Raw genomic sequence first — 15188 nt, 5'->3', positions numbered from 1 at the left:
ACCCAAAGAAGCAAACAGTAAAATTGAGAATGTGTGCAACCAATAAAAAATAACTTATTAGTAATATAGATATTAGTATTATGGCCCCTGCTATGCAGGAGCACAAATATTTACCAATATAAAATATTAATACAAAAAGTGAATGGTATAAATATACATAAAGCATACACATTTTTACAAAATCGTATATGTTAGAAATTTATAGCAAATAAATACATTATTTTTTAAAATTAAACACATTAACCAAAAAAAAATCACAATAAAATTAAGAAAAACTAAGTAAGGTTAAAAAGAAACAAAACGTTCCTATAATACTAACAGTTCTTCTTATTTTGATTTTCATTGTTTTACTTGACTTGATATTATTTACCTTATGGAATTCTTTAACAAATATCATTGTTGAAATTAAATTAACCAAATCGATGGTTTAATTTCATCATAATATTTAAAATACAAATGGTTGATGCAAGATCCAGTAAATAAACAAAATGGTAATAATGATTAAGGGATTTGAAAAGTAAAAAAACAAAACTCACCCAGTTGTTAAAAACAACCATTAGCGTTCATGAATTCAGATGTTTAGATGTTAATTATCTTTTCAAGTCATCTTTCGTTGATGAATTTCCAATCTTTAGATGGCTCTTATGCTGGTTTTGATCATCACGGAAAATTCTGTTTATTTACATGTCATAACAACTCGTAAACTTAGAATTGATTTTTAAGTGGTCATAAAACTCTGCCAAAATGAATAGAAAATAAAGAACTGATAAAAAGTAAATATGAATAGGGTCATTCATTCCATCCTCATGTTCTTCTTGTCGTCATACTTGTCAAAGATGCGGCGTCAATCATACATAAAAATCACAACAAAACTCTAGAATAACCAAAAGTTATCATTGGTAGGTGAAACAAAAGTGCTAAATAAATCACTCGTCTTTTACAAAACTACAAAAAAACTAACTCACTCTTGGAAATACATTAGCTGACCCAAAAAAATTGTAAAAATAAATCGTAAATAAATACGGAAATAATAGGAATTGGATCAGCGTTTGTTTCGTAATTTATTAAATTAACCCGGTAAAACATTATACTTTAGACCAAAACAAGAAAGAAAAAAAGAAGAGAATATAGCAAAATTTAAGTTCATAAACTAAATCTAAAAATCTTGAAAGATTTTATTTTCATTGTAAAATGATAAAGCCCACAAACAGCATAGTTGATATGAAAACAAATAAGAATCAACAATGTGATTGAACCTCGGTGTGATTGTTATTAATGCCAGTGTCCTTAAAAGACCTACTTCCAAAAATCAAAAACCCTACTCCAAACCCGGCCATTGCAGCCAAGAAGACTCCTCCATTGAAGGACATCACAGCCAACATGATCAGATAAGACAAACCAGCCCTCACAGTGTAAATCACTGTCTGGGCTAGCCCGCCGCCTAAGCTAGCCGGACCGGCTTTCATGATCCCGCATCGAGACAACCACTCCGACAATGCGGAAAAGACGAAAACGGTGGCAACGCAGACCCAATACATTTTCAGGCTAGTCCCTGGCCAGCCGTCGAATAGAACCTCTGTGTTTTTCCCCCAAAAGAACGTCATGTGCATCATGCCACCGTGATGACGGCGGCGATGTTGGAATAAGGCCGACGGTGAAGGTGCGGGAGCCGCCGTAGAAGATCCACTCGTGCCGTTCATATTATTTAGAGATATTCTTAACTTGAGATGTGAGGGTTTACTTATTGTATGTGTGCGTGTGGGGTAATTATAAGGGTTTTGTTTTTTTGGTTGGAGATTGGTGTGTAGTACAATGTACATTTTTGCAACAACAATGCGATTTTTTTGTTATATTCGAGTATAGATTAACGTTAAAGAGACTTTTTTTTTGTGCACAATCCTTAAAGAGACTTAGTTGAGATAAAGTTAAACAAAAGCATATTTAGTTGAGCATATTCTGCTGACAAAAAAAAAGTTGAGCATATACTTCTTTTTTTTCAAGTCTTGAGACAACTTTTGAAGAAGTAAAACGCTAAGATATGGGGAAATCTAGAATCTTTGATTATATCTTTCAGACTTGAGGCATTTCGTCTTGTTTCTAGCTTTCCCGTTGTAAATATATATAGGAGTATATTTTTTTTATTTTTTACTGAACTTTCCCGTTATATTTGTTCACTTTATTAAAAGTGTGTGGAATTTTTAAATAAAATATGATATTGAAACCTTTTTCATGGTATCTATACACCATGGTATAAATTCGTTTCTTTGAGATTATAAACTATTAGTTGTATGGTATACCTATATGTAACTAACAAAATATCTCTGTTCGGCTTAGTCATATTTTAAAAATAATCTGATAGTCTTGAGAATGGTAATATTCGAAACAACGTTAAAATTGCCTAAGTATTATTTGGGAAATGATTTCTAAAACTTATGTATGCATGTGTCATCATCACATTAAATACATTATAATTGTATTGTTATAAAAGAAAAAAACGATGAAATGGTTTAATAAAAAATATGATACGACTTTTATTTTATGCGTCATGTACAATTTTATAATAAAATAATATCTTAATTTAGTTGCATACATAATCATACTTCATAAAATTAAATTTTACAAGATTTCTAAAATAAAATAATATTTAACTTGTTTACATATTTTTATCATGATTAATATTTAAGTTCTAAAAAGAAATAATTTAGGGAAAGTTATATATTTTAAGTATTACTTGAAATATATACTAACAGATACAAAATAATAATTTTATAAAAATCAAAATTCAAACTTTTATGACTAGTTAATATTATTAAAATTAATTTCTTTAATCAGTGATTCTTATTTTCAAATTGTTATATTTTTTAGTTAGACACGATACAATACGTGTTGTACTTTTGACAATTAATATACAAGAATAAGTATATCAATTCCATTTAATTAATATATTAACCAAAAAAAGATATAACAACGGGTATTTAACAAACTATATTCAAAAATATAGTTTTACATATATACATATTTGTTATACATATAAAAAATAAAAAAAATTGTTGCATTGCGTTGGAATCCACCTAATATATTTATAATCGTGTAAATACTTAAATATTTTGACAATAAAATATTATATTGTTTAAATATATTTTTGAAATTCATTTAGAAAATATAACTGACCATCCAAAAGTTGACATTTGTTTCCAAGAGATTTTTGTATAAAAAATCTCATGTTTTTAAAACATTTGTTTTTTTTTTTTTTGACAACGTTTTAAAAACATTTGTTAATTTATTAGCTTAGATATTTTGTATAGAAACTGGCCATGAACATGGGTAGATACTTGATCCTTAATAATTCAACATCCGCCTGATTGCCTCGATGAGTTTAGCCAGTGCATCTTTTGCGGGGACTTTCAGTGAGTCTATCACCAATTAACAAACTAGAGAACTGGAAAAACGGTTTCTCAAGGGACAAAACTATTACTATAGATTATAGCTGAAAAACATGTGACAAATGACAAATAATGAATAGTTTAGGCTATTTTATAATTAAATTATTAAATAATTAATTTTTGAGGATGGTTTGCATGTAAGCTATATTATCTGAATCATAGAACTGATTTAGCAGATACTAGAAATCCAAAATGGTCAAATATTATGATACAATATTTAGAGTCCGAGAACTAAATATACTCTCTCAATCTTAGGAAAATGTCAAATCTTCACATAAACTAAAAATGATTACAATCTATTTATGTTTTTATTAATTAATTACCCATATTTAATCAACATTATTTAAGATAAATAAAAAATATTTATAAAATGATGTACTTTGTAATTCATATTAAGTTTAAAAAATTACAAATTGCATTATAATTCTAAAATTTGATTTTTTGTATAACAGAAAATTGTCAAAATTAAACTCTTTATAAAACAGAGGAAGTATTACTTAATTAAATTATAAATGTTAGAAGTACATAAATGCACTCTTTTTGTATTTTTAAAATATTACCGTTTTTGTACGACAGAAAGTTTGACAAACCGAAAAACAAGTTGTACTATACTACAATAATATCACTACTCTTATGTCCACACAAATCCAAAAAAAAAAGAGAACTGAAAAGATGAATTTCAATAAATGTCAATACCAACAAAATATCAAACAACTTTCTTCTTAACAATTTTATTCTCCTCCTCCCAACACACAAGAGACCCAAGAACAAAAAAAGCATGGATCATGATAACATGCATAACATGCCTCCACCATCATCATCCATGATGAACAACGGATCCATGAACGGAGGAGGAGGAGATCATCACAAGATGATGTTGATGCACATGACTTTCTTCTGGGGCAAGAACACGGAGGTTCTCTTCTCCGGTTGGCCAGGAACAAGCTCCGGCATGTATGCTCTCTGTATCATATTTGTCTTTTTCCTCGCCGTCCTCACCGAATGGCTTGCTCACTCCTCTCTCCTCCGTGGCACCAGCGGAGATACGGCTAATGCCGCCTCCGGACTCGTCCAAACCGCCGTGTACACCCTCCGTACCGGCCTCTCTTATCTAGTCATGCTAGCCGTTATGTCATTCAACGCCGGCGTGTTTATCGCCGCCCTCGCCGGTCATGCCATCGGTTTCATGTTGTTTGGAAGCCGAACTTTCCGGAATCCCTCCGGTGACCGGGAAACGAAAGATCTGCTTCCTGCCTCAGGTTGTGCTTGTTGATTATTATAAATGTATTATTTTATTCACACTTGTGTTTCTAATAAATATCTAGGATTTGTACTTTTCTTGATTGTGTTTTGGATTGTTCTTGAGGTTCACGGGTGTTAGTGTGAGGAGGAGGAATATTTTCTATTTGTTTTGATTTATGATTTTTGTATTTTCTGGTTAATATGATTAAATGGTGAAAGCTGAAGATATCAATTTACTAATGTAGGACACCAATTTGTTTTCTCTCAGTGTTCATATACACCTTTCTTATCTTATTAAAATATACTATTGTGAACAATAATATCTAGGGTTGTATACTTTTCTTGATTGTTTTCTGGATTCTTCTTGAGGTTCACGGGTGTTAGTGGTAGGAGGAGGAATATACTAGGTTTATGATTTATGTATTTTTCACGAGTGTTAGTGTTAGGACATCAGTTTTGTTTTCTCTCACAGTTCATATACAGCTTTCTTATCTATTAAACCATACTATTGTGAACAATGTAGTAGATTGCTTCATATAATTATTTTCTTACAAAAAATAGTTTTATTTAGAGGTGGTAATTCAGTTTAGTTGAAAATTTTACGTACTTGTGTTTGATTTCATTTTTTACAATATTGATTTGTCAGTATATCGTCTCATATTAAACTCTTTTAATCCTTTTCACTAATGATCTCTCTTGTGTGTGTCTGAATTCTGATAATCAACGTTGATCTATTTTTGGTAGCTATTATGTTTTCCTTTCTGTTCCCATAGTTATGTATTTATTGGTGGTTGTGACACCGTAACCTAGCGAAATTAATTTAGGATGGTTGTTAGTTGGGAAGAAAACAAAGACATGATTCCAGTCGACCGCCAAAATTTATGTTGGCGTCATATATTAAGGGTGGGTGTTAGCTTTTTATGTCGTCTTCGTAGTAAGATAACTTTAGATACTTCCATATTATTCATGTTATAGCACACAACAATCGCTATTAACAAAATTATGATCTAAGTTGATGACAGACCAAGTAGTCAATATATAGTGGCGGAGCCGGAAATATTTGGTATTGGGATCAAAAAAAAATTAATAGAAGTAAATTTAATATTTTCTCCGTTTTTAATATAAGTCGTTTTAGAATTGTGCACACAAACTAAAAAAATCATTAATTTTTTATATTTTTTAAACAAAAATATCATTAATTATTTACCTAACTACAAATCAATTAATAATAAAATAAAATGTATATTATCATTGGTCATATAAACTGTTAATAAATTTTACATAAAAAATCGAAAAAATCATATAATTTAGAAAAAAATTTTAAAACGACTTATATTAAAAAACGGAGGATCCACTCCTTCCCATTTACCTCCTCCCCTGTCAATATATCTACGTACGGTTGTGTGTTTAAGAGACTTGGTTGGGAATGTATTAAATTCCTTTACTCCAAGTCGAGAAGAATACCACATGCGCATGTACCATCAGATCAAAACTTGGAACAAACGGAGGAGGTTTTTAAGAAGCAAAAAAAAATATGGGTCTAAAAGTTTTAATAAGATGTGTTCATGTAAATGAGAGACCAAAGTATACATCTTCCTGTCGACATATGTCTCTCTATTTCATTACACCCAAATTCAAGATGATCTAATTAAAAAAGGTGGTACAGTTGTAATTGTCCTTTTCTCACACAGTTAACCTCGATCGGCTAAGCCAATTTCATTAATTGCTAAGCAAAATATTAAAATGCTGGCCTCCATAAATATATTTTGCAAAAGAAAACCACATGTATTTAAAACTTTAATAACTATTTGTCTCTCAATATGTTTTTATTTTGATCTCTGTTTTTGGAACTGGTGTCTGGTGGGGGCTTATTTCCTTTCGAACAATAAAATCCATCGTTAAAAAAAAGTTTGTTGACAAGCACTACGTATACTCCCAAAATTTTATTTGAGAAATGCTGAAATAGAGTTTCAAATCTCTTACTCTCACTATGGTGGAACGAGGTGGAGAATGGGACACAAAGGATAGTGACTTAAAACGTGAATTATGCATGGATGCAGCTAAACATTTTTTTTTGTGAAAAAAGTTAAGAATGAAATGTTAAGAATGCAGCTAAACATGTTGTGTGAGTTTTAATATTTCACAAAAAAGGATCCAGTCTTATAATGTGGTAGTTTTAGTTTTAAACTAATTAAATTCTCTGTATAGACTGGACCGCTAGCTTCCGTTCCAAGCAACTCAGTCAGTTTATGAACCCTTTGGTATAGCTTGGTCTAGATTGTCTACACAGTTTCCTTGACCAATATTGTTATGACTAATTTATATCACTGTTTAGTAATTTGTGTTTGTGGGCAGATGAGGTCTAGACCACTTTCTTTCAGGACCAGACCACCACATCAACTATTCTTTTACGGGCAAAGTACTTCTTATAGCACTGCATTATGTATTTAATAATATTTTGGATATTAAATTACATAGCAAAAGGTGCTTTTCACTAATGACTAAACTAAACTCAAGCGAATATATATATGCTATTAAGGCAACCTAATACAATGAAAAAATAGAAGTCAAACAACTAAGGAGAAAAAGTAGACCAATTGCTTCTTCTTTTAAGGGCAAACACTCTCTTACACCACTGCATTAGGATTTCAATTATAAAAACATGCAGAATAATAAAAGTACGTAGCATTGTAAAGGTCATATCATTGACCTACTAGTAATTCATGCAGTGTATTGTATCATCTAACTTATTACCCAAATATTCACAAAACGTATGAATTGATTATCTTTGTTTGATGGAAAAAATTTAATCACATAATTGAAACTATTTTACAAACAATAAAGAATAACTTTGAACAACATTAAGAAGATTTTCAATAAGAGTGTTTACACTTCTTGTGTTTGTACATGAAAACTAAGCTCTCGGTGGACTTGAAAATATGTTTTTCAAGCTCTTGGTTCATCACTTGTTCTTCATCTTCATCATCATCCACTTCTATTGGTATAGAGATTTATTGCCAAGCCTAGCTGGAGGATCACTAGATTGAGAAGGAGCGTACATTGGTGGCTCTTGTTGATCATATTTCTCCGTTGTTTGTTGATCATCCAATCCCGTTCTTGCGAATCTTTCAACAAGCTCTCCAGTCCCATCTTAATTCTGCGTCATGTGTCACATCCACGGCTTCAACTTCTTCATCCTTAGAATTACTTATCTTGCGAATCTTGCACAGGACCAGTTCTTGAAACGTATTTTCGTCCGGTAGCGAATACTCGTACATAATCCAGCTACTAGTGCTCCCAGGAACGGCAGCAGAAGTACCGTCTCCTCTCTTCTGCCTCTTATTGTTGTCGCTTTTAGTGAACTTTAGAGTTTGCTTTTTCCCTATTATGGTCTTCTTTCTCTCTTCGTCCTCAATATATTTTTTAGCGTTAGGCTTCCAACTCCCACCATCGTTGTCCCCGGCGATCCTCCGCTTTGAGTTCCTACCACGACCAATGTTCTTCACTGACACTTGAGTCCTTGTCACGAAATAAAACCACTCGTTCTTCTTGAACAACGGATGATTGGTATGGTCCAGCAACCATGGCTCCTTATCGTAAACGTTCTTCATCACGATGAAGTCTTCACACTCTTCATCTTTCGACTTGGGTTGTAGATACGTTTCTAACTTGGGTAGTAGATGATATTTGATGAGTTCGTGGTCTTCAGGATCAAAGTAAATTCCTCCATCTTCATCGTTATTGAACATGGTTTCGTCTGGATCATAGTAAACTCCCCCATCTTCATAGTTATTTGACATCGTTTTAAGGGTTTAGCTCTCAAGTTTGATTCTACAGAAGTGAGGCTATAACCTATTGAGTTGTATATATATATATATACTACTAGGGCTATTTTAATTTTCAAAAAAAAATCAGAGGATTATCCTATATATCATCGTTGCAGTTTCCTATTACAAAAACGGTTTGTTAAGAGAATCAAGAAGATAATGTTACGATAAATCATATTGATAGATTTGTTTTATGAAGATAATGCTCTTTATATATATTTCTGAAGATAATGTTATAATAAATCATATTGATAGATTTGTTTTATGAAGATAATGCTCTTTATATATATTTATGAAGATAATGTTATAATAAATCATATTGATAGTTTTTTTTTAATGAATAATGCTATAATAAATCATATTTTGTTAATAGATCGTATAAAAATGTTCTTTATGAGGATAATGTTATAAATCATATATTGTTAATCGTATGTAGATTCCTTAGGCTAGGAGTGAGTGTTCGGGTCTATGTTCGAGTTAAGTTTTGGTATTTTGAGTTTTGATATTTTGGTTTGATCTCATAGGTCTTATTTGAATTTTATAACAAGGAAGTGAGAGTGTTGATCTGTTACTGTTCGAACCACATAAACTAACAAGGAAGAGAGAGTATTGACATGTTAGTATATTTTATACGAAGCTGATCCGAACAACCATGATACACACATAATAAGGGTGGTGTGGAGCAAATACCATTCAGTATTTGTGATTTGTTTGTTTAATATTTTTATTTGGTTTGCTCTTAAAGAATATTGATATCCAATATATATATATACATTTATAACTAAAAATCAGATATTTAGAAAATCATTTACTGCAGCTAAACATGTTGTGTGAGTTTTAATATTTCACAAAAAAAGGATCCAGTCTTATAATGTGGTAGTTTTAGTTTTAAACTAATTAAATTCTCTGTATAGACTGGACCGCTAGCTTCCGTTCCAAGCAACTCAGTCAGTTTATGAACCCTTTGGTATAGCTTGGTCTAGATTGTCTACACAGTTTCCTTGACCAATATTGTTATGACTAATTTATATCTCTGTTTAGTAATTTGTGTTTGTGGGCAGATGAGGTCTAGACCACTTTCTTTCAGGACCAGACCACCACATCAACTATTCTTTTACGGGCAAAGTACTTCTTATAGCACTGCATTATGTATTTAAAAATATTTTGGATATTAAATTACATAGCAAAATGTGCTTTTCTCTAATGACTAAACTAAACTCAAGCGAATATATGCTATTAAGGCAACCTAATACAATGAAAAAATAGAAGTCAAACAACTAAGGAGAAGATGTAGACCAATTGCTTCTTCTTTTAAGGGCAAACACTCTCTTACACCACTGCATTAGGAATTCAATTATAAAAACATGCAGAATAATAAAAGTACGTAGCATTGTAAAGGTCATATCATTGACCTACTAGTAATTCATGCAGTGTATTGTATCATCTAACTTATTACCCAAATATTCACAAAACGTATGAATTGATTATCTTTGTTTGATGGAAAAAATTTAATCACATAATTGAAACTATTTTACAAACAATAAAGAATAACTTTGAACAACATTAAGAAGATTTTCAATAAGAGTGTTTACACTTCTTGTGTTTGTACATGAAAACTAAGCTCTCGGTGGACTTGAAAAGATGTTTTTCAAGCTCTTGGTTCATCACTTGTTCTTCATCTTCATCATCATCCACTTCTATTGGTATAGAGATTTATTGCCAAGCCTAGCTGGAGGATCACTAGATTGAGAAGGAGCGTACATTGGTGGCTCTTGTTGATCATATTTCTCCGTTGTTTGTTGATCATACAATCCCGTTCTTGCGAATCTTTCAACGAGCTCTCCAGTCCCATCTTCTGCGTCATGTGTCACATCCACGGCTTCAACTTCTTCATCCTTAGAATTACTTATCTTGCGAATCTTGCACAGGACCAGTTCTTGAAACGTATTTTCGTCCGGTAGCGAATACTCGTACATAATCCAGCTACTAGTGCTCCCTGGAACGGCAGCAGAAGTACCGTCTCCTCTCTTCTGCCTCTTATTGTTGTCGCTTTTAGTGAACTTTAGAGTTTGCTTTTTCCCTATTATGGTCTTCTTTCTCTCTTCGTCCTCAATATATTTTTTAGCGTTAGGCTTCCAACTCCCACCATCGTTGTCCCCGGCGATCCTCCGCTTTGAGTTCCTACCACGACCAATGTTCTTCACTGACACTTGAGTCCTTGTCACGAAATAAAACCACTCGTTCTTCTTGAACAACGGATGATTGGTATGGTCCAGCAACCATGGCTCCTTATCGTAAACGTTCTTCATCACGATGAAGTCTTCACACTCTTCATCTTTCGACTTGGGTTGTAGATACGTTTCTAACTTGGGTAGTAGATGATATTTGATGAGTTCGTGGTCTTCAGGATCAAAGTAAATTCCTCCATCTTCATCGTTATTGAACATGGTTTCGTCTGGATCATAGTAAACTCCCCCATCTTCATAGTTATTTGACATCGTTTTAAGGGTTTAGCTCTCAAGTTTGATTCTACAGAAGTGAGGCTATAACCTATTGAGTTGTATATATATATATATATACTACTAGGGCTATTTTAATTTTCTAAAAAAAATCAGAGGATTATCCTATATATCATCGTTGCAGTTTCCTATTACAAAAACGGTTTGTTAAGAGAATCAAGAAGATAATGTTACGATAAATCATATTGATAGATTTGTTTTATGAAGATAATGTTCTTTATATATATTTCTGAAGATAATGTTATAATAAATCATATTGATAGATTTGTTTTATGAAGATAATGCTCTTTATATATATTTATGAAGATAATGTTATAATAAATCATATTGATAGTTTTTTTTTAATGAATAATGCTATAATAAATCATATTTTGTTAATAGATCGTATAAAAATGTTCTTTATGAGGATAATGTTATAAATCATATATTGTTAATCGTATGTAGATTCCTTAGGCTAGGAGTGAGTGTTCGGGTCTATGTTCGAGTTAAGTTTTGGTATTTTGAGTTTTGATATTTTGGTTTGATCTCATAGGTCTTATTTGAATTTTATAACAAGGAAGAGAGAGTGTTGATCTGTTACTGTTCGAACCACATAAACTAACAAGGAAGAGAGAGTATTGACATGTTAGTATATTTTATACGAAGCTGATCCGAACAACCATGATACACACATAATAAGGGTGGTGTGGAGCAAATACCATTCAGTATTTGTGATTTGTTTGTTTAATATTTTTATTTGGTTTGCTCTTAAAGAATATTGATATCCAATATATATATATACATTTATAACTAAAAATCAGATATTTAGAAAATCATTTACTGCAGCTAAACATGTTGTGTGAGTTTTAATATTTCACAAAAAAAGGATCCAGTCTTATAATGTGGTAGTTTTAGTTTTAAACTAATTAAATTCTCTGTATAGACTGGACCGCTAGCTTCCGTTCCAAGCAACTCAGTCAGTTTATGAACCCTTTGGTATAGCTTGGTCTAGATTGTCTACACAGTTTCCTTGACCAATATTGTTATGACTAATTTATATCTTTGTTTAGTAATTTGTGTTTGTGGGCAGATGAGGTCTAGACCACTTTCTTTCAGGACCAGACCACCACATCAACTATTCTTTTACGGGCAAAGTACTTCTTATAGCACTGCATTATGTATTTAATAATATTTTGGATATTAAATTACATAGCAAAATGTGCTTTTCTCTAATGACTAAACTAAACTCAAGCGAATATATGCTATTAAGGCAACCTAATACAATGAAAAAATAGAAGTCAACAACTAAGGAGAAGAAGTAGACCAATTGCTTCTTCTTTTAAGGGCAAACACTCTCTTACACCACTGCATTAGGAATTCAATTATAAAAACATGCAGAATAATAAAAGTACGTAGCATTGTAAAGGTCATATCATTGACCTACTAGTAATTCATGCAGTGTATTGTATCATCTAACTTATTACCCAAATATTCACAAAACGTATTAATTGATTATCTTTGTTTGATGGAAAAAATTTAATCGCATAATTGAAACTATTTTACAAACAATAAAGAATAACCTTGAACAACATTAAGAAGATTTTTAATAAGAGTGTTTACACTTCTTGTGTTTGTACATGAAAACTAAGCTCTCGGTGGACTTGAAAAGATGTTTTTCAAGCTCTTGGTTCATCACTTGTTCTTCATCTTCATCATCATCCACTTCTATTGGTATAGAGATTTATTGCCAAGCCTAGCTGGAGGATCACTAGATTGAGAAGGAGCGTACATTGGTGGCTCTTGTTGATCATATTTCTCCGTTGTTTGTTGATCATACAATCCCGTTCTTGCGAATCTTTCAACGAGCTCTCCAGTCCCATCTTCTGCGTCATGTGTCACATCCACGGCTTCAACTTCTTCATCCTTAGAATTACTTATCTTGCGAATCTTGCACAGGACCAGTTCTTGAAACGTATTTTCGTCCGGTAGCGAATACTCGTACATAATCCAGCTACTAGTGCTCCCTGGAACGGCAGCAGAAGTACCGTCTCCTCTCTTCTGCCTCTTATTGTTGTCGCTTTTAGTGAACTTTAGAGTTTGCTTTTTCCCTATTATGGTCTTCTTTCTCTCTTCGTCCTCAATATATTTTTTAGCGTTAGGCTTCCAACTCCCACCATCGTTGTCCCCGGCGATCCTCCGCTTTGAGTTCCTACCACGACCAATGTTCTTCACTGACACTTGAGTCCTTGTCACGAAATAAAACCACTCGTTCTTCTTGAACAACGGATGATTGGTATGGTCCAGCAACCATGGCTCCTTATCGTAAACGTTCTTCATCACGATGAAGTCTTCACACTCTTCATCTTTCGACTTGGGTTGTAGATACGTTTCTAACTTGGGTAGTAGATGATATTTGATGAGTTCGTGGTCTTCAGGATCAAAGTAAATTCCTAGATCACATCAGGAAGTCGTCCACTACGTGGGAGGTGCTGAGACCACGACAGGAGAAAAAGGATTGGGTGGACGCTGTCTGGTTCAAGGGTGCGGTTCCTAATCACTGCTTCACGATGTGGGTGGCGAACTACGACAGACTACCTACGAGATCAAGGCTTGCTGGCTGGGGAATGCTTCTTTCTGCGGAATGCGCTTTCTGCTCCAGGTTCGATGAAACAAGAGACCATCTCATGCTCACCTGCGAGTATAGTAACCAAGTCTGGAAGGCGGTGCTTCTCAAATGCAAATCGCCTTCAACTCAGCTCACCAACTGGTCTGAACTTCTGTCTTGGATCAGAGCATCACCATCAAAGAAGCTAACCTTACTGAGAAAGTTAGCCACTCAAGCCACTATTTTTCATCTTTGGAAACAAAGAAACAACCTAATGCATAACCAGACTTCAATCCCACCTGAGTCTGTCTTCTATGGCATTGACAAAAACATGAGAAATATTATTTCAGCTAGGAGACTCAGTAAGCATTTTCACTCGCTTATGGCGATGTGGTTGAGCTAAGGAGCTTAGATTCCTTGTAGTTTGTATTCTCTAAGTTCCATCTTGTTTTTCTCTTTTTTGCCAAGATGGCTCTAGACTAAGATCTTCTTTGTAACATCTTCCTTTCATTATATGATATTTACATTTTAGCAAAAAAAAAAAGTAAATTCCTCCATCTTCATCGTTATTGAACATGGTTTCGTCTGGATCATAGTAAACTCCCCCATCTTCATAGTTATTTGACATCGTTTTAAGGGTTTAGCTCTCAAGTTTGATTCTACAGAAGTGAGGCTATAACCTATTGAGTTGTAGTATATATATATATACTAGGGCTATTTTAATTTTCTAAAAAAAAATCAGAGGATTATCCTATATATCATCGTTGCAGTTTCCTATTACAAAAACGGTGTGTTAAGAGAATCAAGAAGATAATGTTATGATAAATCATATTGATAGATTTGTTTTATGAAGATAATGCTCTTTATATATATTTATGAAGATAATGTTATAATAAATCATATTGATAGATTTGTTTTATGAAGATAATGCTCTTTATATATATTTATGAAGATAATGTTATAATAAATCATATTGATAGTTTTTTTTAATGAATAATGCTATAATAAATCATATTTTGTTAATAGATCGTATAAAAATGTTCTTTATGAGGATAATGTTATAAATCATATATTGTTAATCGTATGTAGATTCCTTAGGCTAGGAGTGAGTGTTCGGGTCTTTGTTCGAGTTAAGTTTTGGTATTTTGAGTTTTGATATTTTGGTTTGATCTCATAGGTCTTATTTGAATTTTATAACAAGGAAGAGAGAGTGTTGATATGTTACTGTTCGAAGAGTATTGACCTGTTAGTATATTTTATACGAAGCTGATCCGAACAACCATGATACACACATAATAAGGGTGGTGTGGAGCAAATACCATTCAGTATTTGTGATTTGTTTGTTTAATATTTTTATTTGGTTTGCTCTTAAAGAATATTGATATCCAATATATATATATATATATATATATACATTTATAACTAAAAACCAGATATTTAGAAAATCAGATAAAATTATACATTTAAAATTCTATATTTAATTGTATATATATATATATGTATTTATATATCTGTCGATATTTAGAAAATCAGATAAAAATTTTAGTATTTGTATTATTATTCATTTTAAATA

The 15188-nt window shown here is 32.3% G+C and overlaps 6 protein-coding genes across 6 annotated transcripts; 2 read left to right on the top strand and 4 right to left on the bottom strand.

The window, feature by feature from the left end:
- Positions 1-1120: 1120 nt before the first annotated feature.
- Positions 1121-3744, bottom strand: LOC106360101 (copper transporter 3-like). The gene has a single exon (XM_048750375.1). It carries the CDS (start codon positions 1818-1820, stop codon positions 1239-1241), a length of 582 nt encoding a protein of 193 aa, XP_048606332.1. The 5' UTR covers positions 1821-3744; the 3' UTR covers positions 1121-1238.
- Positions 3745-3973: 229 nt separating this feature from the next.
- Positions 3974-4925, top strand: LOC106416458 (copper transporter 1-like). Its single transcript, XM_013857344.3, has one exon. The coding sequence runs from the start codon at positions 4222-4224 to the stop codon at positions 4714-4716; it is 495 nt and encodes a 164-aa protein (XP_013712798.2). The 5' UTR covers positions 3974-4221; the 3' UTR covers positions 4717-4925.
- A 2888-nt stretch (positions 4926-7813) lies between these two features.
- Positions 7814-8485, bottom strand: LOC125589071 (NAC domain-containing protein 96-like). Its single transcript, XM_048761289.1, has one exon. The coding sequence runs from the start codon at positions 8483-8485 to the stop codon at positions 7814-7816; it is 672 nt and encodes a 223-aa protein (XP_048617246.1).
- Positions 8486-10209: 1724 nt separating this feature from the next.
- On the bottom strand, positions 10210-11010 carry LOC125589070 (NAC domain-containing protein 6-like). The gene has a single exon (XM_048761284.1). The coding sequence runs from the start codon at positions 11008-11010 to the stop codon at positions 10210-10212; it is 801 nt and encodes a 266-aa protein (XP_048617241.1).
- A 1415-nt stretch (positions 11011-12425) lies between these two features.
- LOC125583439 (NAC domain-containing protein 6-like) lies at positions 12426-13453 on the bottom strand. The gene has a single exon (XM_048750371.1). It carries the CDS (start codon positions 13345-13347, stop codon positions 12736-12738), a length of 612 nt encoding a protein of 203 aa, XP_048606328.1. The 5' UTR covers positions 13348-13453; the 3' UTR covers positions 12426-12735.
- Positions 13454-13577: 124 nt separating this feature from the next.
- On the top strand, positions 13578-14018 carry LOC106442943. The gene has a single exon (XM_048761281.1). The coding sequence runs from the start codon at positions 13578-13580 to the stop codon at positions 14016-14018; it is 441 nt and encodes a 146-aa protein (XP_048617238.1).
- Positions 14019-15188: the final 1170 nt, after the last annotated feature.

This window comes from Brassica napus, chromosome A2 (assembly GCF_020379485.1).
Source record: "Brassica napus cultivar Da-Ae chromosome A2, Da-Ae, whole genome shotgun sequence".
NCBI lineage: Eukaryota > Viridiplantae > Streptophyta > Magnoliopsida > Brassicales > Brassicaceae > Brassica > Brassica napus.
This window is presented reverse-complemented; position numbering and strand designations above follow the sequence as displayed.